This window comes from Poromitra crassiceps (genome assembly GCF_964638095.1).
Source record: "Poromitra crassiceps genome assembly, chromosome: 3".
Classification (NCBI taxonomy): Eukaryota; Metazoa; Chordata; class Actinopteri; order Beryciformes; family Melamphaidae; genus Poromitra; species Poromitra crassiceps.
Window position 1 is genome coordinate 77,983,226 of NC_139625.1, and position 27,637 is coordinate 78,010,862.

At 44.2% G+C, this 27,637-nt stretch overlaps 2 protein-coding genes across 2 annotated transcripts; both read left to right on the top strand.

The window, feature by feature from the left end:
- Nucleotides 1-2,313: 2,313 nt before the first annotated feature.
- orc4 (origin recognition complex, subunit 4) lies at nt 2,314-18,912 on the top strand. Its single transcript, XM_083634127.1, has 14 exons — nt 2,314-2,372; nt 3,154-3,237; nt 3,499-3,575; nt 7,445-7,535; nt 7,771-7,846; nt 8,466-8,551; nt 10,094-10,142; nt 10,679-10,830; nt 13,108-13,281; nt 14,341-14,427; nt 15,578-15,686; nt 17,350-17,445; nt 18,388-18,455; nt 18,712-18,912. Exons 2-14 carry the CDS (start codon nt 3,178-3,180, stop codon nt 18,892-18,894), a joined length of 1,308 nt encoding a protein of 435 aa, XP_083490253.1. The 5' UTR covers nt 2,314-2,372; nt 3,154-3,177; the 3' UTR covers nt 18,895-18,912.
- A 4,112-nt stretch (nt 18,913-23,024) lies between these two features.
- Nucleotides 23,025-27,446, top strand: LOC310774068 (neoverrucotoxin subunit beta-like). The gene is made up of 4 exons (XM_083634128.1): nt 23,025-23,044; nt 25,243-25,528; nt 26,050-26,190; nt 26,423-27,446. Exons 2-4 carry the CDS (start codon nt 25,252-25,254, stop codon nt 27,022-27,024), a joined length of 1,020 nt encoding a protein of 339 aa, XP_083490254.1. The 5' UTR covers nt 23,025-23,044; nt 25,243-25,251; the 3' UTR covers nt 27,025-27,446.
- The last annotated feature ends 191 nt before the right edge of the window (nt 27,447-27,637 follow it).

Here is a 27,637-nt window from a genome sequence, read left to right on the forward strand (position 1 = left end):
GGGCCGACTAAATAGGCAAAAATGGCTAATTAGTGGCCAAAATGCCTCAACACACATTCAGCACCATGGAGAGCTCCAGAGTGGAGGAGCCCACAGCTGAGCAGAGTTGTAATCAGGGAAGGGGACTATATGAAAACCCTCTGGGGAGAGAGAGGAGAGGCTGCATGCCAACTCTGTGAGCGAGGCGTGGGGACGGGTATTGCAGTAGAAAGCAATGAACAGAAGAAAGGATCGAAGGACAGTGAAGACAAAGAAAGAGAGAAATATGTGTACATGTATGTAACCTGCGTTTTGTATTCCCCCACAGCTGGGGATTGAACTGGGACCTTTTGGCATGGAAGGCGAATGTTTTAGCAAGGAGGCTAAAACCCCCTGGCTGCTATAGCATCTGTCACTATCATAAGGCGTTGAGGAGGGAGGTTTACTCACTGGACAGCACCACCCACTGGCTACCATTATGCATGTGTTTATCTGATGATGATAATGTAATATTCAGGGAAACATAATATTCATCATCGGTTCAGATATTACACTTTTGAAAACTCAACCTTGTTGAATGTAATAAATCCCAATGATGTCATAATAAACATGTTAAGAGGAAAAAGTGATTTTGTCGGCAATCTGTAATTTACAACATCAGCATGATTATTTCACTATTACCCAGATTGTTCTGATGTTAGTGATTAATGGTGTTAATTAAAGCAATAAGCCCCGCAAGGCTGTGGTTTAGTGATTTTAGAATGGCCCCTTAGCTGGAGGCCAGAATGCAGGACCAGTCAGGAAGCTGGAGTGCAGGACTGGAGTCCAGCAGCTGGTGAGCGTGCCATGGGCCACCGGGGGGAGGGGGGGGGGGCTGGCTGGCTGACAACAGGTGTGGAGGAACAGGCAGGCTGAATGTCAGACCTTGACAAAAGGAGGCAAAGCAGAAACACTCACTGTCATTTCACTTTCAATTTATTTTTGTTTTTCTTTTGCTTTCAAACCATTTGTTCCAGCTTGAAAAAAGATACAGAAGTAACTCCATATCACAGTGGATTACAAAAACTCACAAGCTTAAATCAGTGGAAGAAGTAGGAGATAACATGAAAGTGTAGTGCTGCATTTGACTTTTACCTGTGCAGTCAGACTCTCTGTCCAATCAGCTTCCACCATGAGAGAAGGATGTTGTTTTGGTCTTGCTACTAACAAATTCACTGCTGTCACAGATCATTATATTCACCCTCACCCAGTCTTTCACTTCTATTCTATTCTCCTGCAGTCTATGGTTCTAACGTGTGATTTAGTTAGAAGAAAGATTTACAAATTGTTTCATCACATCCTGTTAATGCCTATTCTATTCTATTCTATTCTATTCTATTCAGGCTAGTGACAATCCGCTCAAAATGGGGGCATTGTCAATGGGGGCAACAGTCTTTCTATTCTACTAGCGGAATACCTGTTGCTGTATGTGACTGGCCATTGGCCTCGCTCACAGAGTTGGCATGCAGCCTCACCTCTCCACAGGGTTTTCATAGTCCACTTCACTGGCTGATTCTAACTGACATCGGCTGTGCTCCTCCACTCAGGTGAGCTCCATCAGTAGCAAAGAAATGGAGCTCCCCGTGGTACTGAACCTGTGTTGAGTCATTTTCAGGGATGCAAACTAGTCACCATTAGGTGACAGTCACCTTTTTGATCCCAAAATAGGGCACTTAATTGAATGATTTTGAGTGATTTTGTGTCTGCCTTGGTATCTGTCACCTTTTTCACTCTGCTGAGTTTGCATCCCTGCATTTTGACCACTAATTAGCTATTTTTGCCCATTTAGTCAGCCCTAATTACATAATTAAAAAATCTGGCCCTGCAGATCACCCGCAGGAGTGCTCTTTACACTTCCTGAAAGATTCTGCACAATCGCAGTAAAAAATGCCATAAGCCATGACAGAACATAATTCTTGCTCACGGGCACACGCACAGTCGCACACACACACACACACACACACACACACACACACACACACACACACACACACACACACACACACACACACACACACACACACACACACACACACACACACACACACACACACACACACACACACACACACACACACACACACACACACACACACACACACACACTTCACCTTCTTATTATATAATTCTATTCTATTCTACAGTGATAGATAGCAAAAACGAATTATATTCTATTCTATTCTATTCTATTCTATTCTATTCTATTCTATTCTATTCAGCCGCTCCAGCCAATCATGGAAGGAGTTGCAGTCTAATCCGGAAGTGGTTGTCTGGGAGGAAAGTGTCATTGGTCGGATTCCCGCGAAGATCGAGACAGCTCAGCACGGTGTCAGAGAATTTCTTGATTGAAGCAGGTATGTCTGATATTGATTTGTATTGATAGACTGTTAGACTGATGATACATAACGTTACTGGATCTGTCGCGTTGTCCTGCAGCACTGCTAGGCTACGTGCCCTGCTCAACAGTCTGAAGAGGACGACGCACCAAACTACATTCATAAAGATGACAGATCACTACCTGCGTGCTTATCGGCAGACATGATGTATGTCCTAGGACACGACTTAAGACAGTAGCTGATTAATTAGAAGCCACTCATCAATCCGGCATCCACATCACCTACCAGCATTTATTTCAATGAAATTCCATGTTTAAAGTGGCTCGCCGGTTATTGCAACAATCTGCTTGAACTAAAACAGCAGAGGGCGTTCGTGAGAAGCGTGAAGCAGTTTCGTTAGAATAAATAGTGTTGTATTGAGATTGGGGCTGAGTGGTGTTTATTATCTGGATGCCCAATTGAAGAGTAGACTCAGTTCTCAGTCTCTATTAGAGAGGCGCACAACAATTCGTTAAAAGTGATAAATAGTGTTACACAAACACAATGCGTGTACGCTTGCAGACATTAAGTTGCCACATTTTTATGGAGGTTGGCCAATGATTAAAATAACAATACATTCTCTGCTGTTGAATAATTGTCAAACTGAACTTTCCCATATCTTCGGAGACTTCCTGGAATCAGTGACCCCTGGAGGGCCCTGGCTGGACCACACTTTGGGAATCACTGAGCTGACCTCTGACCTGTCTCATCATTGTGTTTTGACTAATTGACAACATGCTCTGTCTGTGTTGCTGTCTAGCGTTCCTCCATCATCATCATCATCATGAGTAAGAAGAGGAAGGTGGAAGGCACTTCTCTGCCTATAGGAGAATGCATCTCACAGGTTTGACTTATTCTCTACTAACTTTCTTGATATTCTATTTATTATATTATTACACACATCCATTCACAAAATTCGCATCAATGTAAAACTCACATGGGGGGGAAATAAGTTATTAGCTATTTACGTTTTTGCAAGATAGAATCACTTGTATTTGGTACTGAATTTCAGGTAGGTATTCATTAATTTGGGCTGAGTTAGTTCTCTCTGCAGGTCCAGATGATTCTGTGTTTTGAACTGAGGTAGTTTGGTTTCTGTCTGCAGGTCCAGAGGATTTTGCGGGAGCGTCTTTGCCACCAGCAGCTGCCAGACAGAGCAGAGGGAGTGGATGCTCAACACAAGTATGTTTAGTTTACTGATGATGTTGGTTACAGAATCCAACATCTTCTCACTTTTCATATCTTTTTTCTCTTCTGACTCAAACTAAATCTGCTGCTGCTGTCCCTTGGGAGTGACGTCTGTGGAGAAATAATGAGATCAGGCTTTTCTAATTATTGCAAATAAATATTTAAAGGTCCCAATTCGTGCAGCTGTAACCTCTTAAAAACGAGTGTCTCTGGTCCATAAAACATGATTCTGGATTAATCTGTCGAAAATATAGCAACCCCGTTTGTTGTGACGGAGTTCTCACTTCCTCATCTCGTTGCTTCCCAAGAATGGCCTGTTTCTATAATATATTCAGAACTAACAGTTCCCATTGGCCGCTGAGGGAGAGCCCGCCCCAGGCTCCCAGCGGCCAATCAGATTAGCGTCTGTGGACCAGCACGCTAGGTTGCGAGTTATCGTTAACTTAACGGTACTACGCTAAAGAGGACATCTCAAAATGCCTAGACTTACCGAATGCACCTCTGCAGTTGCTGGATCACGTACAGTTGGCGTCGCTCCAGCTAGAAGTGTTAATTTTGTGGCTATAGACTAAATGGTGCAGGTAGCTTGTGTGAGAGAGACCCGCGCAGTATGCAGGAGGAAGCTAGTGACGTCCCAATTCCCCCAGATTCCCCTCTGGGCAAACGAAGCGTTTGGGGGTGTGGCTTGGAGGAGACTGCAGGGGGACGCTGGATAGGGACAAATCCAACTGGCAGTTCTGAGCGTGTGACCACTCATTACAGGGAGGGCTGACAGCAGTATATATGCATTTACAAGTAAAAACAGCTTTTGCACGGAATGGGACCTTTAAACAAACAAATATATGTGGCAGCTTTTATATGAGGGAGTTTGTCAAGAAAGGGAGAAATGAAGAAGATGGCAGATATTATCGCAGATGTGACAGTGGAAAAGTATAGCCTACAGAAGGTGCTTTCAAAGTGGGAGTCGGGCGTCCCCAGGGTCAGTGAATGGAAGTCAAAAAATAATTAGTTATTATTATATTAGCTTTCAAAAGGTGAGCACGACTAGCCTAAATGTGTGGTTTGGTTAAAGAGATAAAGTAGTTTTGTGTAATTTTACTGTTTTTCCCACTTTCCCAGAGTCAGAAACTAAATGCCTTCAGATATCCTTTTCTATCTATATGGTAGTCTGAACTCTGAAGTATGTCCAACAGCAATATCAGGCTATCTTGGCACAATTGTTGGGTGTCTATGGGATCAAATAACATATTAATCATGATCCCATAGGCATCCAGGAATTGAGCAAGGGGGGGTGACTTTTTCCAAGCTTGGTGTGGGGGGAGGCCCACAGTCTCAGACTTTGAAAACCCCTGGCCTACAGTGAGCTGTGTTTCTACAGACAAGGACAAGGACAGCAGTGAACAGATACAGTGGCTGGTGGAGCACAATGTAAGCAGCCAGGCTATAAGCTGTCTCCACAGTGTTTCCTCCTGTAGAGCAGCAGAGAGCTGCTGGCCGTGTGGAGAACCTGTCTCCACAGTGTTTCCTCCTGTAGAGCAGAGAGCTGGTGGCCGTGTGGAGAACCTGTCTCCACAGTGTTTCCTCCTGTAGAGCAAAGAGCTGCTGGCCGTGTGGAGAACCTGTCTCCACAGTGTTTCCTCCTGTAGAGCAGAGAGCTGGTGGCCGTGTGGAGAACCTGTCTCCACAGTGTTTCCTCCTGTAGAGCAGAGAGCTGCTGGCCGTGTGGAGAACCTGTCTCCACAGTGTTTCCTCCTGTAGAGCAGAGAGCTGCTGGCCGTGTGGAGAACCTGTCTCCACAGTGTTTCCTCCTGTAGAGCAGAGAGCTGCTGGCTGTGTGGAGAACCTGTCTCCACAGTGTTTCCTCCTGTAGAGCAGAGAGCTGCTGGCTGTGTGGAGAACCTGTCTCCACAGTGTTTCCTCCTGTAGAGCAGAGAGCTGCTGGCCGTGTGGAGAACCTGTCTCCACAGTGTTTCCTCCTGTAGAGCAGAGAGCTGCTGGCCGTGTGGAGAACCTGTCTCCACAGTGTTTCCTCCTGTAGAGCAAAGAGCTGCTGGCCGTGTGGAGAACCTGTCTCCACAGTGTTTCCTCCTGTAGAGCAAAGAGCTGCTGGCCGTGTGGAGAACCTGTCTCCACAGTGTTTCCTCCTGTAGAGCAGAGAGCTGCTGGCCGTGTGGAGAACCTGTCTCCACAGTGTTTCCTCCTGTAGAGCAAAGAGCTGCTGGCCATGTGGAGAACCTGTCTCCACAGTGTTTCCTCCTGTAGAGCAAAGAGCTGCTGGCCGTGTGGAGAACCTGTCTCCACAGTGTTTCCTCCTGTAGAGCAGCAGAGAGCTGCTGGCCGTGTGGAGAACCTGTCTCCACAGTGTTTCCTCCTGTAGAGCAGAGAGCTGGTGGCCGTGTGGAGAACCTGTCTCCACAGTGTTTCCTCCTGTAGAGCAGAGAGCTGGTGGCCATGTGGAGAACCTGTCTCCACAGTATTTCCTCCTGTAGAGCAGAGAGCTGGTGGCCGTGTGGAGAACCTGTCTCCACAGTGTTTCCTCCTGTAGAGCAGAGAGCTGCTGGCCGTGTGGAGAACCTGTCTCCACAGTGTTTCCTCCTGTAGAGCAAAGAGCTGGTGGCCATGTGGAGAACCTGTCTCCACAGTGTTTCCTCCTGTAGAGCAGCAGAGAGCTGCTGGCCGTGTGGAGAACCTGTCTCCACAGTGTTTCCTCCTGTAGAGCAGAGAGCTGCTGGCTGTGTGGAGAACCTGTCTCCACAGTGTTTCCTCCTGTAGAGCAGAGAGCTGGTGGCCATGTGGAGAACCTGTCTCCACAGTGTTTCCTCCTGTAGAGCAGAGAGCTGGTGGCCGTGTGGAGAACCTGTCTCCACAGTGTTTCCTCCTGTAGAGCAGAGAGCTGCTGGCCGTGTGGAGAACCTGTCTCCACAGTGTTTCCTCCTGTAGAGCAGAGAGCTGCTGGCCGTGTGGAGAACCTGTCTCCACAGTGTTTCCTCCTGTAGAGCAGAGAGCTGCTGGCTGTGTGGAGAACCTGTCTCCACAGTGTTTCCTGCTGTAGAGCAGAGAGCTGCTGGCCGTGTGGAGAACCTGTCTCCACAGTGTTTCCTCCTGTAGAGCAGAGAGCTGCTGGCCATGTGGAGAACCTGTCTCCACAGTGTTTCCTCCTGTAGAGCAGAGAGCTGCTGGCCATGTGGAGAACCTGTCTCCACAGTGTTTCCTCCTGTAGAGCAGAGAGCTGCTGGCCGTGGGGAGAAATACTTTGACTCCCGCACACCGCAAATCTGCTTAACCCATTGATACCTGATGCAGCATTTGCGCGTATATCCCTCATTTGTGTGTGTATCCCTTTAAGACCGCGAACTGCGTCATACGTGGTTCGCGGTCTTAAAGGGATACACACACAAATGCTCCATCAGGTATCAATGGGTTAATTGGCCATTACACCTGACCGCATCCTGTCTGAACCGAGCGGTGCTACCATCCATCCACTGTAAAAGGTAGAATTGGCAGAGTGCTGTTGAACTACAACATAATGTGCACGCAGCTAAAGTGTCCACAGTGGTGCTGCGGCACTGCAGGAAGGATTCTGCACAGGGGGAAACATTAGTGACGGTGCTCGTAAAAAACAAATGTGCGTATAGGATTAAGGCTCTGGTCCAAATCATATAGACTCAAGTCTCCACCTCTGGTTCACATCATGTCACTTTTACCATAAATACAAGCTGCTGACTGTAAGTGGGGAAAATAGCTCTATCTTCCACTTGGAGTCACATACTGCTTGATTTTAAATTAATTAATAAATACATATTTGGGATTTTTGAAGCATTATGGGTACTGTAGTAAAAACAAAGTGACCTGTGTGTTTTCAGACACCTGCTGGAGCTGCTGAGGCGGACAGCAGTCCACGGAGAGAGCAACTCGGTGCTGATCATCGGCCCCAGAGGAGCCGGGAAAACTATGGTGCCGTAAAAGTCTGACTGTGTAGAATTCTGTCTTTTTGGTTGTTATTGCATGTAAATCACTTTTTAAACATCGTTTTTAGAAAAGTCGTATACAAATAAAAACTAATATTACTAAGATTATTACTAAGATTATTATTATTATTATTATTATTATTATTATTATTATTATTATTATTATTATTATTATTATTATTATTATTATTATTATAGTAGCTGTTTCCTGTGCTGTGCAGCTGCTGGGCTGTGTGCTGAGAGAGCTGCTGGAGGACAAGGACCTGCAGAAGAACCTGCTACAGGTCCATCTGAACGGTACCAACACACTCCTCCTGTTTGATTCTTTTATTGCCAGTTTAAAGCCACACCAGAGGCACTTTTGTACATCAGCGACTCCAAATGGCAGTGAAAAGTCACTGTTTTAAATGAAAGGACTTCAACAACCAGAAATCCTGATGTCCTCCTGATCATGTTCACCCGACCCGTGTGACGTGTGAAAGCGAAACAAATTGTGTGAAATTGGCAAAACAAGATTTTCTGTGGTTCTTTATTTCTGCTCTAATAATGTGAAATGTATTTGGTGTGTCAGAGTCAGTATACCCTCTGAAAAAAGGTAGACTACACCACTGCTCGGCTCCAAATCGCAGAATATTTTTTATTGTCAGATATTATTCAGTCCGGAATTCCATGACTGTCTGTATTGTAGGTAGAGAGATAACAGAAAAACTATGCTCAAAACAGTCATTCTTCTACGTCCGTCTAACTGTCTTCACCTCTTATATACTGTGTAAGAAGTGAAAATGTATGAATTGTATAATACAATTCATACATTTTTGCTGGAGACCTGCTGGAACCCCCTCAAGGACCCCTGGTGGTCGTCGGACCCCACATTGAGAACCACTGCTAGCGTTTGGCGCTTGTGCTGCTCTTGCAGGACTCCTGCAGACAAACGACAGGATCGCGCTGAGAGAGATCACGCGGCAGCTCCACCTGGAGAACGTGGTCGGAGACAAAGTGTTTGTGAGTATTCTGAAGTCTTACTGACCGTTTAGTTCATTGATAACTCCATAAAGTGTTTGTGAGTATTCTGAAGTTCTCACAGTCTTACTGACTGTTTAGTTCATAGTTCAGCCTGACGAAGACCAGAGGTTGAAACGCGTTGCGTCCCTTGTGCCCTCGTTCTCTTTTGAAGATGTACTTTCTATTAACTGAATAATTATAACTGTACATTACTTCTTCATTAACACTTTGAGTGCCACGGCCCTTGGGCAAAAGGTGCTGTACTGTGCCACATAGGCCGCAATGCATTTTAAAACAGTCATATCATTTCTTTAATAATTACTATGTAAACACTGAACACGCACAAATAACGATGAGACTCTCTTCTATCACCTGCAAAAAAAAGTTTATTGATCCCATTTTCCGTTCTTTAGTTATGAGCCGGAGAAGATAGCTTGATTAGACCAAAAACAGCCATTTTTTTCTAGAAACCTGAGATATTCAGCCTTTTGTGAAAGGAAGCATTTCAAGCACATCATTGACTCATTGCTAATATTTTCTGATGTAATGACATTTCAAAAATAATTTCCTTCAATAAAAGAGTGAAAACAAAGGAATTTTGTTTTGCCAAATAATACTTTTTAGCTGCAACCAGCAGCGCTGGCCCCTGCGTGCGCAGACCCTACACCTTCATGCTGGTCTTGATTTACTGCTGGTGGGCATCAGATAGCCTATTCTAGCTTGTTTGCTCTCTGTGCATCGAGCCTGCTGCAGTGCCTGGGTCTGTTGTATGCTGTAGTGTCCTGCGTGCCCCACCTCCCCCCCTCCTCCTCCCCCCTCCCGTTGTGGGAGGAGTGTCTCTCTGCTCTGCTCGGCTCTGCTGTGAGTGCGTTTGCTCTGCGTGTGCTCAGCACTGAAAATTCCGCTAAATCCAGCTTTTTTACAGCCGCGTTCCAGTTGAGAATAATAATAACTCCACGGCTGATCATGCGAATGGGCTGTGCAGCGGACACGGAGGTGCTCAATTGTGACAGCAGATTGGCTGCTGCAGGGGCACAGCTAACGTTATGCTTCAATGAAGCAGCTGCATACGGACGGATGCGATGCGATTTCCTTTTCCCCAACGACTTCTTCTGTGTGTTTTACTCCACTTTCTCTCATCTGGAGTGCGCTGTCGCCACCTAAGGGTTCTGTAAAATAGGTTAGACACATTCAATAGCTCTCATATTGTAAGAGGCGATGTAAGAAGCATAGATCGACACCCCCCCGTCAAAAAAACAATTTCGAGTTATTGACGCCATTTGGCGTCGCTGGCAGCCTACGGTAAATTTCTAATGACGCCATATGGCGTCGCTGGCACTCAATGTGTTAAATCCTTCTATAAGCATCAAGAAGCTCCTTTTTTCTATTTACTAGTTCATAGTTCATGAAGTTCTCACAGAGTCTTACTAGTTCATTGATAACTCCATAACGCGTTTGTGAGTAATCTGAAGTTCTCATAGTCTTATTGACCATTTAGTTATTGATAAATCCATAAAGTGTTTGTTTTGTGATTGGTTGCAGGGCAGCTTTGCAGAGAACCTGGCCTTCCTCCTGGAGGCGTTGAAGAAAGGTGCGTGTTTCTTACTTTGGGGTTTTCAGACAGAGAAGGAGGAGGCTTGTAGCTCCCAATAATGTAATAATTTCCTGAAAATGTAATAAAACCCAATAATGTGATAAAATGTTCTCACTTATTTTGTAATAACATTTGACTGATAAAATGTAATAGCTATCAGGTAGATTTCCCCCCTTCTCAAAACGTGTAATGTAAATGTAATGGGCATCCGGGTAGTGCAGTGGCAGTGGCAGATTCCCTGCCTATAACACGAGGGTCGCAGGTTCGATAGCGTGATCCTCCCACGCGCTACGTCCTGCCACATGTGCTAGTCTACAACTCTCCCCAGATCAGCAGAGGGGGCGGAGCAACGACCGGGACATCAGGGGGAATTGACCAAGTAGAATTGGAGAGAAAACAGGGTAAAAAAAAAAGAGAAGAAGATAAAAAACAAAAAGATTATCTAATCATTTAACTCTCTCTCATTCTCTCTCTCTCTCATTCTCTCTCTCTCTCATTCTCTCTCTCTCTCATTCTCTCTCTCTCTCTCTCAGGTGATCGCAGCAGCAGTCGTCCGGTGCTGTTTGTCCTGGATGAGTTTGACCTGTTTGCCCACCATAAGAACCAGACTCTGCTGTACAACCTGCTGGACGTGTCCCAGTCAGCCCAGGCTCCCGTCGCAGTGCTCGGCCTCACCGCAAGACTGGTGAGCACCCCCCCCCCCCCCCCAAAGAAAAAAGGAAAGGGAGAAAGATCCCCTGTCTAAGTTAACCAACCTTAACACTAGAACCGCCAACATTGCAATACCCCCTCCTCGAAGGGGTCATTTTTACCATGTGTATGTGGCTACTCTAGCTTACTGTAAGGCAAGACAAAAAAAACAATTGGCGTTGCTAGGCAACCGGGCATGGTGAAAATGTCGTGCGCGGCATTATACAGCTGTTTTATATGAGGGGGTAAAAATGACTCCTTGGCCATAATTTATTTTATTGTATTCATTATTATTATTTATTTATTTATTTTTCTTTTTATCCCACCCCCCCCATAATTCACTAGATGATCAATTTTTTTTTTAGGAAAAGTCATGAACTGAGAGCTGCAGGGGTTTTATTTTCTCAGTTACATGCATTTGAAAACTCTGGGTGGTAAAAATGACCCCTTGGCGGTTCTAGTATAGGGACAGCTCACCCTAAAATTCAAAATACATAATTATCCTCTCACCTGTAGTGCTATTTAGCCATGCATAATTATCCTCTCACCTGTAGTGCTATTTTTGTTTTAGTTGCCTGGGTTTTGGAGATATTGCCCCCAGAGCTTTCTGCCTTCTCTCCAATACAATGGAACTGGAACTTTCTACAAATGCTACTCTATTGTTTAAAAAAAGTTTTAGCTGACATGGATTATATTGCACACAATGCACAGTTGATTTCACTACTGTTGACAAAATGTACTATTGTAAGTCAATTTGGATACAAGTGTCTGCTAAATGACGTCATGTAATGTAATGTAGCTGGTTGGCACCCGGCTTGTGTTGCTCAAAGCACCAAAAAAATAAATATGAAAAACTCAACAGCAATGTCTCTATCCAGAATCATGACCTGGTTACTCAGGATAATCCACAGACCTTGTTGTGAGCAGTGTAGGAACTATTCTTTCTACCGAATGACACCCACTAGCTAGCTGCTGTCTCATGTAGAACATGCATGTCTTTGGATGGTAGGAGGAAACCAGAGGACCCGGAGGAAACCCACATGAACACGGGGAGAACATGAAACATGAAAGGACCTGTGACGGAGGTTCGAAGAACCCGGGACGTTCTTGCTGTGACGCAACAGTGCTAACCTCTGAGCCACTGTGCCGTCCAATCAAGGCGAATATCGTCCGATATGATGTACGGCCGATAAATCAGTGCATCCCTAAAACTAAATCCATATTTTTTTCTATTTTCTTTTCTAGTTTTTATAGATCAGATCAGTACACAAACAAGACAAAACAAACAGGCTCAGGCACAGGAAGAGAAAACAAAAGAAAGAAAAAACATACAAACATCATCAACATTCAATATTACAATGTGGTGCTACCAGCCACATAAGGCGCTAATGTGCTTATAAGAAATGTACATGCGCGAGGGGTCCATGAGAAACCAGCCAGGTGAGTCACCCGTCGCCCCTAACCTCATCGAGGTAGGCTAGAAACGGCTCCCAGATAGTTAGACATTTTTTAAGTGAGTTGGTTCTCAGGAACCTGAGCCTCTCCATCCGTATAACAGAGATCATGTCCGTCAACCACATTTCAAAAGGAGATGAAGAGGGGGACTTCCATTGCTTCAGAATGAGTTTTCTGGCAACAATTGTCCATAGTGATAGAGACTGTTGCACAGCTGTAGGGAAGTTCAGAGAGGACTCAGAGCAGCCGAAGATGGCGAGTTCTGCCTCTGGCTGAAGGGTTATTTTGTACAGTAGGCCTTAGAGTACCAGTCAAATATTTTGGCCCAGAATCCTGTCAGTGAAGGGCAGAACCACAAGGCATGAGACAGAGTGCCCTCTGACACCTGACACCTGTCACACAGTGGTGAGACAGAAGGGTAGATTCTGTGCAACTTAGAATAGTGCAGACGGTGAGCGACTGCACTGCAACTGCAACTGGATCAGCTGGTGTCTGCTATTAACTGAGCAGAGTTGTACCACAGACAGACTCTTTTCCCATACAATGTCAGATAAACCAATAGCAAGTTCCCCCTGCCATGCTTCTCTAGTCCTCTCAGTAGAGGCCGTGTTGCAGTTGTCAAACAGACATACAAATCTAGAGATGAGATGCTTGGAGTGAGGAGGGCTCAGTAAAACATTGAAAAAGATATGCTCATTTGGGAGCGCTTCAAAGGCATTCATCTTGGATCGAACATAATCTCTGATTTGCAGGTATCTGAGCCAGTGCATACCAGGCAAAACTAAATCCATATTTATGTGTTTGTTTTTCCCTGCAGGATGTCCTGGAGCTGCTGGAGAAGCGGGTGAAGTCTCGGTTCTCTCACCGTCAGATCCACCTGCTGAGCGGCCTGACGTTCCCTCAGTACCAGGCCCGGGTCCAGACCCAGCTCAGCCTGCCGGACAGCTTCCCCGACGCCCACTTCAGCCGCCAGTGGAACGCCAGCATCCAGGTGAGTCCAGGGACCCATACTATACTGTACCTGATAGCCTCAATCAATCGATCAATCAATTTTATATTTATATAGCGCCAAATCATAACAAGAGTTATCTCAAGGCGCTTTAAAAATGAAGCTCATAGGAGACCAGGCTCTTTATTTAAGGCCCAACAATTGAAACACAATCCTCACATGCACTGGCGATTTTACTGTGAGGTCATGTGTCCATTCAAACAATTTCCCAACAAGAGCAGCACTTGGCGATGGCGGCAAGGAAAAGACCCCTTTAACAGGGAAGAAAACATTGAACCATGGTGGGCGTTCATCTGCCATGAGCAGTTGGTTTGAGAGAGAGAGAGAGATAATAATGATACCATTAACAAATATAATAAGTAAGGTAAGTAGTGATAAGAATGCACAGTTACAGCAGTAGTAGTACAGTTACAACAGTAGCAACTGTAATAAAAACAGGACTAATAATAGTAATAGTAGCAGTGGGTCTCTCCTAGGGGTGTCACGGTACGTGTATTCGTCCCATGATGTCACGGTATGGGCATTACGGTTCGCAGCTACACGAAGAATACGTAGAATCCAGAATGTGGTGGAGGAGGTTTTGACTTGACGTGTCTCTGTCTCAGACTCTGTGTGAGGTAGAGCTGTGCATCTTCACTGATCTCACGATTCGATACGATTCGATTATACAAGTCTACGATTCGATTCGATTCGATTATACGATGCATCTCCGATGCATCTCGATGCACCGCTCAGTGGAGGAGGTTTTGACTTGACGTGTCTCTGTCTCTCTGTCTCAGACTCTGTGTGAGGACCGCTCAGTGGAGGAGGTTTTGACTTGACGTGTCTCTATCTCTCTGTCTCAGACTCTGTGTGAGGACCGCTCAGTGGAAGAGGTTTTGACTTGACGTGTCTCTGTCTCTCTGTCTCAGACTCTGTGTGAGGACCGCTCGGTGGAGGAGGTTTTGACTTGACGTGTCTCTGTCTCTCTGTCTCAGACTCTGTGTGAGGACCGCTCGGTGGAGGAGGTTTTGACTTGACGTGTCTCTGTCTCTCTCTCAGACTCTGTGTGAGGACCGCTCAGTGGAGGAGGTTTTGCGACGACACTTCAACTCCAGCAAAGAATTCCGCTCGCTGCACCTGCTGCTGGTACCAACAAGCTGCTCGCTTCTATCACACGCACGCACGCAGACACACACACGCACGCACGCAGACACACACACACACACGATAACAGAGGAGAACATTAACATTTCATGTAACATTTGCATTTTGGTGGGTGCTTTTACACAAAAGGTTTTTGCAACAGCTAAAAACAAGCAGACACATTCAGACATAATATATTTCTTATGTTGTTGGATTTTGTACATGTGTATTAAAATAAATAAAGCTATTAAAGATCTATTTAAATGGATCCCAGGTAGGCTTGGGCAATATCCAAAATATTAATTTAGACAAACAATTTATATAAGAAAAGAATAACATTGTGATATTGTCCTGCCAAAATATCGGGACAGTATATTTTGGCACATAGTATCATGATATTGCCCCGCACCAAAATGTAAACAACAGCATGAGAAGAAGACATAAAGTAAAATACACCCTTGCTAAAAAAAACAACAATAATAAACGATACTGTCTCACCAAAATATCATGACATACAATATTATCGTGAGTATTTTCAGTGTATTTTAATTGTATTTCTGGTGTATTCCTCCTGTAGATGCTGTCAGTGTATTTGAATTGTATTTCTGGTGTATTCCTCCTGTAGATGCTGTCAGTGTATTTGAATTGTATTTCTGGTGTATTCCTCCTGTAGATGCTGTCAGTATATTTTAATTGTATTTCTGGTGTATTCCTCCTATAGATGCTGTCAGTGTATTTTAATTGTATTTCTGGTGTATTCCTCCTGTAGATGCTGTCAGTGTATTTTAATTGTATTTCTGGTGTATTCCTCCTGTAGATGCTGTCAGTGTATTTGAATTGTATTTCTGGTGGATTCCTTCTGTAGATGCTGTCAGTGTATTTGAATTGTATTTCTGGTGTATTCCTCCTGTAGATGCTGTCAGTGTATTTTAATTGTATTTCTGGTGGATTCCTCCTGTAGATGCTGTCAGTGTATTTGAATTGTATTTCTGGTGGATTCCTCCTGTAGATGCTGTCAGTGTATTTGAATTGTATTTCTGGTGGATTCCTCCTGTAGATGCTGTCAGTGTATTTGAATTGTATTTCTGGTGTATTCCTCCTGTAGATGCTGTCAGTGTATTTTAATTGTATTTCTGGTGGATTCCTCCTGTAGATGCTGGCGGTGAGTCGCGTCTCGGTGGCGAACCCTGCGGTCCGAGCTGTTGACCTACAGGAGGCCAGCCGGCTCTGCCTCGCCGACGCCAACGCCAACATCCTGCACGGTAAACCTGAGGAGACTGTTCAGGTTAAAGCACGGTAAACCTGAGGAGACTGTCTGTATAGACCGCTCAGGTTAAAGCACGGTAAACCTGAAGAGACTGTCTGTACAGACCACTCAGGTTAAAGCACGGTAAACCTGAGGAGACTGTCTGTACAGACCGTTCAGGTTAAAGCACGGTAAACCTGAGGAGACTGTCTGTACAGACCGCTCAGGTTAAAGCACGGTAAACCTGAGGGGACTGTCTGTACAGACCGCTCAGGTTAAAGCAGGGTAAACCTGAGGGGACTGTCTGTACAGACCGCTCAGGTTAAAGCACGGTAAACCTGAGGAGACTGTCTGTACAGACCGCTCAGGTTAAAGCACGGTAAACCTGAGGGGACTGTCTGTACAGACCGCTCAGGTTAAAGCAGGGTAAACCTGAGGGGACTGTCTGTACAGACCGCTCAGGTTAAAGCAGGGTAAACCTGAGGGGACTGTCTGTACAGACCGCTCAGGTTAAAGCACAGTAAAACTGAGGAGACTGTCTGTACAGACCGCTCAGGTTAAAGCACAGTAAAACTGAGGAGACTGTACAGACCGTTCAGGTTAAAGCACAGTAAAACTGAGGAGACTGTACAGACCGTTCAGGTTAAAGCACAGTAAAACTGAGGAGACTGTACAGACCGCTCAGGTTAAAGCACGGTAAACCTGAGGAGACTGTCTGTACAGACCACTCAGGTTAAAGCACGGTAAACCTGAGGAGACTGTCTGTACAGACTGTTCAGGTTAAAGCACGGTAAACCTGAAGAGACTGTCTGTACAGACCGCTCAGGTTAAAGCACGTAAACCTGAGGAGACTGTCTGTACAGACCGCTCAGGTTAAAGCAGGGTAAACCTGAGAGGACTGTCTGTACAGACCGCTCAGGTTAAAGCACAGTAAAACTGAGGAGACTGTACATACCGTTCAGGTTAAAGCACAGTAAAACTGAGGAGACTGTACAGACCGCTCAGGTTAAAGCACGGTAAACCTGAGGAGACTGTCTGTACAGACCACTCAGGTTAAAGCACGTAAACCTGAAGAGTCTGTCTGTACAGACCGCTCAGGTTAAAGCACGGTAAAACTGAGGAGACTGTACAGACCGCTCAGGTTAAAGCACGGTAAACCTGAGGAGACTGTCTGTACAGACCACTCAGGTTAAAGTACCTGAGCAGAAACCTGCAGCAGAAATCTCTTGGATGACAAATGACACCAAAATCTGGCTCAACAAAGCCTGCAGATGAAGGATGTTATAAGTGAAATTTCCCTTTTAAAGGATAAGTTCACCCAAAAATAAAAATGTAGTCATTATCTACTCACCCTCATGCCGATGGAAGGACGGGCAAAGTTTCTTAATTCATAAAACGGTCCTGGAGCTTCACAGCACAACAGCGTTGTAACATTCTCCTAAAAACAACTGAAGTTTTGTTGTAAAATGTAAAAAAAACCCAACAACAAGAAGAGAGAGAAAACATAAAATAGCTCCATACTGTGTAAACCAAGTCTCTGGAAGCCTGCGATGCCAAGTTGAGTTGAAAATGCATTTACACCATGTTTTTATAGCCGAAATCTTCACTGTCACTGTTGAGCTCCACGCAGTGTTCACATTAGCGTCTGAAGTGGGTTGAGAGTATCTTCTCATCTGCAGGTCTGTCCATCCTGGAGCTGTGCCTGATCATCGCCATGAAACACCTGAACGACATCTACGATGGAGAGCCCTTCAACCTGCAGATGGTCCACAACGGTGAGACCCCACACTGCGCTTCACAAAGCTTTGATTTCAACACAGAAAATGAGAAAAATACCCCAAATATGCTGAACAAAAACATAAACGCGACATCCAACAATTCTAAAGATTTGACTAACACATGATTTACACATGATTTACATATGAGAAAAGTCAAGTCAAAGTCAATTTTGAGCAAAGTAGGAACGCTCAGTAACGGTCATGAAACTAAAACTTTACATGTTGCATTTATATACAGTATATCCGGCTTTCCCAACCTTGGGATCGCATGGAATTCAAATGGGGTCGCCTGAAATATCTAGTAACTGAACGTATCTCACGTTTTCACAAAAGCATTAGCCAAATGACAAAATGTAAATATACATACTTGTCATGGATAGAGCCATAAGGCGACCCCCCTTATTAATAGGAAAGTCTGTCTTCAGTAGGGAGGTGGCCTGTTCGGCGATATGCTGCAGGAACTGAGCTGTAGGCCTGTTAGTGGGGTCTCTGTTAACCAGATATAGCCCATATTTGTGGTCTACTTCACTCTTTTTACATTCATTGTTCATTCATTGTTCATTGTTTAATTTGAGTCATCGTTTGTTCAGCATTCATTTGCAGCCTTGTGAATACAAGCTCACCTGTACATATCCTGCAATCACATTGTCAGTGGCTCGTCCTGGCTGCTCTGCCTCCAAATGCCGTCCACAATAATATACATGAAATAGCCTTTGAATGTTTACTTGCAACATAGTATTATAAACTACTACATGATCGAAAACAAATCAATTTGCGCAAAGAAACTATGTTTTTAATGTCTGAGGTCAGTAGAGTTTTGTGACCTCAAAGTGGGCTCATACGCCATAAAAGGTTGGTAACCCCTGACCCCAGTACACTGTATATTTTTGCTGAGTAGATAGAACATGGGTTGTAACATGTGATCTGGTTTCCCCTCAGAGTTTAAGAAGTTCCTGCAGCGGAAGTCTCACTCCATCTACAACTTTGAGCAGCCGGTCGTCATGAAGGTCAGACTTCACTTACTTAAATGGACTTTTCCAGTTTATTATTACGTCTAATTTGATGGTATTGTACATATGTCGTACAGTATTGTACATAATTTCATAACTTTGATGCCAAAATACAAATATACATCAATTGAGAAAGCTGATCTATATGCCCCTCTGGTTCTCACTCCTCCATAACTACCTCCTCCAGAGGTCGTTAATATTCAAATAAGCCCCTCCCACTGACACCTCCCACCTTAACATTGTTCCCCCCCAGGCGTTTGAGCACCTGCAGCAGCTGGAGCTGGTGCGTCCGGTGGACGGCTCGGTGGTGAACACCCAGAGAGAGTACCAGCTGATGAGACTGACGCTGGACCACAGCCAGCTCATGGAGGCCCTGCAGAAGTACCCTCAGTGCCCCACCGACGTCAGGCAGTGGGCCATGTCCGCCTTCGGCTAACAGAGGGTTTTCTGAAGATCCCAGCCATGTATATAAGGACTTATTTTTTCTTCTGTATTTTTTTAATGTACTTTTTCCAATAAACTTTGAATGTAAACAAGTGAGTGAAAGTATTCAATTCTGTTTTTAATTCGAGTAGAGCACCCTTTTTCATTAAGCTTAATCTCTGACCCGTCATTTCACCAGGACTTCTTGACATAATTTGTAAAAAAAAAAAAAAAAAAAGGGGGGGCGGGCCTATACTTTTTTTTTTACCTTTATTTATACTGGGAGACTGACAATGCTACAGTAACACTTTATAATGCACAATATTAAGTATTAGTAAATACTTGATAATTTATAAAGCACTAGGCATCTCGCATGCTCGATTCCTAGGCTCGCCGAGATGCGTATGCGAGTTGCAGGGCCAGTTCTAACTTTTTGAGTTAACCTGCTAACAGACGGACGTAACTACCTATGAACCCAAACATGTGATTGTATAACTATTGGTGCAATTACTGTGTAATAGCTTTGATGTTCATGTCTAATTACAAATATTTCATAAGTTGTTTGGGACCTGTAAAATGAAGGGTTACCGTTATTTTCGCCTATCCTATTCAAATAGTTCTGCTTACGGAGTCCCTAACCAGTCTTGGAATTGCATAAATTGGGTTTACCCTGCTAGCCGGGCGCTTCTCGCTCATACTGAGCATTAGCATGAGTGAGAAGTGCCCGGCTAGCAGGGTAAAAATTGGGTATGACTGGAAAGCTGAGACTCTTGTGGATTCAATGAGCCCATTGTCTTAATGTGTGATGTTAGTCCTTGTAGTAGCCATTTCATTGTAGTGAGACTATTTTTCAAAACTTGACCTCACTGCATACCTATTGTGACCTAGGATAATTACAGCCTCATGAAACTTTACAACCACATTTTTGAGCAGTCATGACTCATGTGATGTTACGTTGTGACGATCGATGCTAGATGCAATAGTTAGACTTTGAGCTGAGGTACATTACATTACTAAACATACAATGAGTATTAATGTTCTGTAATTCTACTCATATTATAATATTTCTTAGATTTCCATTCTTATACTTATTAAACAATAATTAGAGAGACCATGATGATGCCAGCCTTAAAATGAGATATTGCTCTAAATCTGGCTTCAAACGGGCAAAATTTCAAATGTAAAACTGACCATTTTTTTCAAGCGTCTGACTCCTGCAGAAGTGGGCCCCCCAAAGCCAAAAGTCAAACTCTGCCTATGCGCTTAATATTGTTTGGCCCGTGACGCCTTATATTTTTCTGTATGCGGCCCACAACCAAAAAAGTTTGGCCACCCCTGCTGTAGCCTCCATGTTTGAGGTGCAATGTCACACCAAATGGCCCTTTTCGCCCCCCATCAAATCGGACGACTTTTTTTTCTTTGAATGAATAGACCAGGTCAGGGTACTCAAGTAACCCTCCCCACCCATCACCCCCTCACTCTATCACCACCCGACGCAACCTAAAAACTCTCACCTAACTCCCTCTCTTCTGCCGTCCTCTCCTTGCTTCCCTCAGCTGGGCAGTTCTCTCTCCTGTCTGCTGAGGAGGCTTCCACCCCTCTTCTATCCTCTCTCTCATCCGCTCTTGATTCTCTCTGCCCACTCACCACTAAGCCCGCCCGATCCTCTCCCCCTGCTCTCTGGTTGTCTGAATCTCTGTGAACTCATCGAACAGAGCTGCGGGCAGCTGAGAGGAAATGGAGAAAATCACATCACCCTGAAGATCTCTCTTCCTATCCACTCCAATTTCACCTCTGCTGTCTCAAAAGCAAAAACCTCCTTCATCTCTGAAATCCAGTCCTTTGCGTCCAACCCCAGCAAACTCTCTTCCACCTTCTCAACCCTCCCTCCTCCCTCTCTGCTGATGATTTTGTAACCTTCTTTACTAAGAAGGCGGATGACATCAGCTCTTCCTTCCATCCTCCAGATACCATTAACAGCACTCCAGACTCCAATCCTGCTTCTCTGCCCCCTGTCCCCAGGTTTACTTCCTGCTCTCCCCTTTCTCCCGGTGAGGTGCTTAAACACATCAGCTCTAACCTAGCCACCTGCTGTCCCCTCAATCATATCCCTTCCTCTCTCCTGCAAACCATCTCCTCTTACCCATCTCCCTTCCTCACTACCCTCATCAACTCCTCTCTGTCCTCAGGTCTTGTTCCGGCTACTCTAAAGACCGCTAGAGTCAAGCCTCTGCTTAAGAAACCCTCCCTTGACCCAACTGCTATTCAGAACTACAAACCTGTCTCTCTTCTCTCATTCCTTTCCAAAACCCTTGAACGAGCAGCTTCTGATCAACTTTCTCTCTATCCCAGAATGACCTCCTTGACCCTCTGCAGTCCGGTTTCAAGGCTTCTCACTCTACTGAGACAGCTCTCCTTGCAGTCACAGAGGCCCTTTACACTGCTAAGGCCGCATCCCTCTCTAAGGCCTCATCCTCTCCTCCTATCTCTCTAACCGCTCATACCGGGTCTTATGGAGAGGATCTCTCTCCAGATCCTGCCCTCTTACCACCGGTGTCCCCCAGGGCTCAGTCCTGGGCCCCTTGCTTTTCCTTCTCTATATCAGATCATGGCTTTTCCTATCACTGCTACGCCGATGAGACTCAGCTTTAGCTTTCCTCCCCCCCCCCCCCAAATCGAGGCACGCATCCCTACATGCCTCAAAGACATTGGTGACTGGATGTCTGCCCACCACCTCAAGCCCAATCTTGGTAAGACAGAGCTACTCTTCCTTCCAGGGAAAGACTGCCCTCTCACTGTGCTTCCTTCCCAAGCAGCTAAGAACCTTGGGGTGATCATTGACAACCAGCTGTCTTGCTCGGCCTAAATTGCTGTGACAGCACGCTCCTGTAGGTTCTCCTTGTATGTACAACATCCGCATAATCCGCCCGTTTCTCACCAGGGAAGCGACACAACTCCTGGTCCAGTCACTTATCATCTCCCGCCTGGACTACTGCAACATGCTTCTGGCCAGTCTTCCTGCCGCTGACATCCGACCGCTTCAGCTCATTCAGGACACTGCAGCCCGTCTGGTATTCAACCAACCCAAATTCTCTCATGTCACTCCCCTCTTCCGGGACCTTCACTGGCTTCCCATCTCGGCACACATTCAATTCAAGACACTGGTTCTGGCCTACAGGGCAGTACACCAGACAGCCCCTCTGTACCTACAATCTATAGTCAGGCTCCAAATCTCTCACCGTTCCCTCCGCTCCTCCACCAGTGCAGGACGCCTCGCCCCTCCGCTACGGGGGCTCAAAAGTCACTTATCCCGTTTGCGACTCTTCTCGTCCCTTGCACCTCAATGGGGGAACGAGCTTCCACCTTCGGTCAGGAGGCCGAATCACTGCCGATCTTTCGGCAAAGACTAAAGACACACCTTTTCAGGCTCCATCTGGGCCCTTCTTGAACTAACACCTTTCTCTCTCTCTCTCAAAAACAAACAAACTTTACCACTATTCCTTCAGAAGTTGTAGCTGTCATAGACTGTGTTGCATAGTTGATTTCTCTATTGCTGACAAAAATGTGTTACTGTAAGTCGCTTTGGATAAAAGCGTCTGCCAAATGATGTAATGTAATGTAATGTAATGTAATGTAATGTAATGTATGTAATGTAATGTATGTAACTTACATACATTACATTACATAACCCATTTTCAATGATTGAATGAAGTTGACGTGTGTTTGTACTGTAATGTCTGGCTGATTAATAGTGGTTTTATTTCAGTCCTTGGTGTTTTGCAGTGGGTCCTGCTTGTCCTGCTGCAGTCCGTGTGTGTGTGTGTGTGTGTGTGTGTGTGTGTGTGTGTGTGTGTGTGTGTGTGTGTGTGTGTGTGTGTGTGTATGCATGTATGTAGGTGCGCTCGTTGTAATTGACGCTGCATCCCAAGCAGGCGGGGTCAGGCGTATTGAAACACACCACTCCTTCGGGAAACAAGAGTGAAACTCATCCAGCGTCCCCGAGAGTGAAAAGCGTCCGCACATGGTAAAAAGAGTTGAGTTCAAACTGCAGCTTCATCTCCTCCCACTCCCCCCTCCTGCTTGATTTCCTGTTTAAGTTGTTGATTTACTTTCACTTTCAGGTATTATCAAGTTGTGGTCCAGATTATTTTCTCCACTAAAAGGTATTGTAACAGCAGTTTTCACAACAGCTTACACTCTATTTTACTTTACTACAATACTACAGTGTGTTTTATTTTATTTTGGTTTCCTTTACTGACTATCCAGCAGATGTTTATGTGACTGTTACCAGCTGCCATTTATCGACACCAGAGAAAGAGGAATATAGATTAATCAACTCAGCCGTTAAAGGTGTGTCTGTCTGAATACACAGAAGCTTTGATTAAATAACTTGTAGATCAACGTCACATCAGATGATCAAGTGACAGTTTAAACTTGTAGATCAACCTCACAATCAGATGACTACGTGACAGTTACAATTGGCACAGACATAAGACATTTGCAAGGTCTTCCTAGTTGCAACATGATCTGCCGTCTCTGAGTAACCACTGACTCAAAGGTTAAACTGCAACAGTTAAACTAACACCTGAGCTGTATTAACACAAACACACAACACGTTTGTTTTATATAAGCTGTCATTTTTGTAGCCTACGGTATGACGTTTGTGTATATGGGTAGGCTACTCTGTGTACTGTGTTTGCACTGAAAGGGGTAAAGGTCAGACAATAGAGCTTACGATTACCTCGTGCCACCTGGCTGATGAGGTGATCTTGTGTCATTCATGTGGGAAAATTGCGTATTGTTCTTGGAGTTTAATTATTTTGGTAACGCTTTAGAATACAGCCCGCAAATAACCATGTAACTACAGGGTAACATGACTGTACTTATAGGGTAACAAGACTGTAGTTATAGTATAACTACAGGGTAACAAGACTGTAGTTATAGTATAACTACGGGGTAACAAGATTGTAGTTATAGTATAACTATGGGGTAACAAGTCTGTACATATAGTATAACTACGGGGTAACAAGATTGTAGTTATAGTATAACTACGGGGTAACAAGACTGTAGTTATAGTATAACTACGGGGTAACAAGATTGTAGTTATAGTATAACTATGGGGTAACAAGTCTGTACATATAGTATAACTACGGGGTAACAAGATTGTAGTTATAGTATAACTACGGGGTAACAAGACTGTAGTTATAGTATAACTAAGGGGTAACAAGACTAGTTATAGTATAACTACGGGGTAACAAGACTGTAGTTATAGTATAACTACGGGGTAACAAGATCTGTACTTATATTATAACTACAGGGTAACAAGACTGTACTTATAGGGTAACAAGACTGTAGTTATAGTATAACTACAGGTAACAAGACTGTAGTTATAGTATAACTACGGGGTAACAAGATTGTAGTTATAGTATAACTATGGGGTAACAAGTCTGTACATATAGTATAACTACGGGGTAACAAGATTGTAGTTATAGTATAACTACGGGGTAACAAGACTGTAGTTATAGTATAACTAAGGGGTAACAAGACTAGTTATAGTATAACTACGGGGTAACAAGACTGTAGTTATAGTATAACTACGGGGTAACAAGATCTGTACTTATATTATAACTACAGGGTAACAAGACTGTACTTATAGTATAACTACAGGGTAACGACCCCATAGTTACCCTGTCAGTAGAGGTGTGGTTACCCTAATTACCCTATAAGTACAGATCTTGTTACCCTGTAGTTACACTCTAGTTACTATGTAAGTGTGGGCGAATTGACACAGCTTCAGAATACAGCCCGCGACCCCATAGTTACCCTGTAAGTACAGGTGTGGTACCCCGTAATTACCCTATAAGTACAGATCTTGTTACCCTGTAGTTACAGGCTAAATTCACTTCTTGTACCCCGTAGTTACACTAAGTACAGGTGTGGTACCCCGTAATTACCCTATAAGTACAGATCTTGTTACCCTGTAGTTCCACTAGTTACTATGTAAGTGTGGGCGAATTGACACAGCTTCAGAATACAGCCCGCGACCCCATAGTTACCCTGTAAGTACAGGTGTGGTACCTCGTAATTACCCTATAAGTACAGATCGTTACCCTTAAGGTTACAGGCTAAATTAACTTCTTGTACCCCGTAGTTGCACTATAAGTACAGGTATGGTACCCGTAATTACCCTATAAGTACAGATCTTGTTACCCTGTAGTTACACTATAAGTACAATCTTGTTACCCTGTAGTTATACTATAACTACAGTCTTGTAACTACAGTCTTGTTACCCTGTAGTTACATGGTTATTTGCGGGCTGTATTCTAAAGCGTTACCAATATTTCCTGTGATTTTATACCAGGAAGCAACGATGGCAATGGAGAAAGAGAGAGTCTTGAAAACACTGGAGCATTTGGGAAAGGAAGAGTTTGAGGAGTTCAAATGGTTCCTGCAGCAGGATGGCAGCCTGGGAGATTTCCCAACCATCCCAAAGTGCCGACTGGAGAATGCCAAAAAGCATGACACAGTGGATCAGATGCAGCAGATCTACTGCAGAGACCTTCTGGAGGTGACCAAGAAGGTTTTAGTGAAGATCAACAGGAAGGATCTAGTGCAGAGATTGTCAAACTCCAGTGCAGGAGCCAAAGGTAAGTCATGGAAAGATTTTAAATAAATAAATAAATAAATATATATATATATATATATATATATATATATATATATATATATATATATAGCCTACTGTAACATTTTGGATTTTACTTCATTCCTGACATGAATTTTGCTGCCAAATTGCCACATGCTCTCACCATTATGGGATGCCGCATGCAAAAACTTTGTATCCCTCTCCCTATTAGGCAATAACAAATGTGCAATGTGCATGTCCCGTTAACCATCACACATTGTCAATTGCTAAATACGAAACCTACAACCAAGAAAAACAACACAAAGACACTATAAATGTGTAGAAAGCATAGCCCAGTGAAAGAAGTAACCTGCATATCAATAGTACAGGTCCAGGATACGAGTTTATCATAGTAGGCCTATATAGTACACACCATGGTAAATGTCTTATGGGAACAGCAGAAGTGATATATCCTGTAATAATGGTAACCTTTTTGTAATGACTGAGTCCAGCTAACAGCATGTTGGGTGTGTCTGTGTAAAGGTGGTGGCTCTACTGTGAGTCAGTCTGAAGAAAGTGAGGAGGGGCTCCCCCACACTGTGAGTCAGTCTGAAGAGAGTGAGGAGGGGCTCCCCCACACTGTGGACCATGATGGAGTGCAGACCTTGACTGATCTGAGGAAGTGTAAGTGTGTATTTAGTGTTATTCATCAAAACAAAGCAGCACACATTCCATTTCTATTCAAATAGAAAGCTCATATACAGTATATTACATCTATTCAAATCATATTGTGAAAAAAGATGGCTGACACAAAATGTGTCATGAAACTGAAGAAATGAACAGTCAATCTTTTAATAAATCAACACCGCAGGTCTATTGGATACTGTTGCTGTATGAGTCTTGTTCTCTCCATTAGATGCCTGTGAACTCACACTGGACCGAAACACGGCACACAGAGAGCTCCACCTGTCTGAAAACAACAGAGAGGTGACAAGGATGACAACGGCTCGGTCATATGCTGATCACCCAGACAGATTTGCTGAGGAGAAACAAGTACTGGGTATAAAGGGTCTGACTGGTCGCTGTTACTGGGAGGTCGACTGGAAAGGAGATGTTGGTATAGGGGTGACTTACAGAGGAATCAGTAGGAGAGGAGAGAGCGATGACAGCAGGCTTGGCGGGAATAAAAAGTCCTGGAGTCTGTTCTGCTTTAATGACGGTTACTCTGTCTGTCATAATGCTTGGTGGGACAATGTCAGAAAAACATTCATAAGTTCCCCCTCCCCCTCTTGCTCGGGCAGAGTAGCAGTGTATCTGGACTGGCCCGCTGGCTCTCTGTCCTTCTACAGGTGCGACGTTTCCTCTGACACACTGACCCACATCTACACCTTCCGCACCACATTCACTGAACCACTCTACCTTGTGGTTGGGCTTGGAGTTGGGTTTGGGTTTTTTCACAAGGCTAACCTTCAATGTAAGATTATGGCAGGGAATGGCCCCTCGGTGACTCTTGTCTAAAAGAGGAGGGAGAGAAACTGAACAGGGTTTTAACAACACATGTGCAAGAACATTTTTTGTGTGTGTGAAAATTAAATTAATTTGAAATGAAAGCAGATCGAATCGAGTCATGGTTCATCTTAGTGACTTAGGCTCTGTTGTTGATGATTGACACCTGTCAATATTGACAGGTTAAAATATCATTATTTTACCACTTTGTTTTATTTGGTATAATATTCTCATCTCATCATTAAAGCTAAACATGTATCTAGGTTTCTGTAATTGTCATAATTATAGCTTAGCCCAATGAACATTGTTTGGTCTTCAGCTTTTCCAAGAAGCATTAGTTTCAAGCTTTTTTATGTGCTGTAATTATAATGAACCTAAAATAAACCAATATGTTGTTTTGTTGTTTGATAAATTGTGAGTAATTTCATCTCAAAATCGAGGAAAATGTAATATCACTGATTTACATGGTTGTCTCTGAAGTGTAATAAACAAATAAAGGCAGCACACTGTAGCTCCCGTTTGCTTTTGTTTTATTCTTCCAGGTGTTACGTTTCGAGCTCACGCTCTTCTTCAGACATAAAACACACATATACAGACGCCATCTTATATAACCCCCTCACCTGTC

Excerpts from the sequence above, each read along its gene's own strand:
- orc4 (XM_083634127.1), top strand. The coding sequence starts at position 3,178 with ATGAGTAAGAAGAGGAAGGTGGAAGGCACTTCTCTGCCTATAGGAGAA. Across the intron at positions 7,536-7,770 it reads GAGGAGCCGGGAAAACTATG|CTGCTGGGCTGTGTGCTGAG; the intron begins GTGCCGTAAAAG and ends TGTGCTGTGCAG. Across the intron at positions 17,446-18,387 it reads CCTGCAGATGGTCCACAACG|AGTTTAAGAAGTTCCTGCAG; the intron begins GTGAGACCCCAC and ends GTTTCCCCTCAG.
- LOC310774068 (XM_083634128.1), top strand. The coding sequence starts at position 25,252 with ATGGCAATGGAGAAAGAGAGAGTCTTGAAAACACTGGAGCATTTGGGA. Across the intron at positions 25,529-26,049 it reads CTCCAGTGCAGGAGCCAAAG|GTGGTGGCTCTACTGTGAGT; the intron begins GTAAGTCATGGA and ends GTCTGTGTAAAG. Across the intron at positions 26,191-26,422 it reads CTTGACTGATCTGAGGAAGT|ATGCCTGTGAACTCACACTG; the intron begins GTAAGTGTGTAT and ends TCTCTCCATTAG.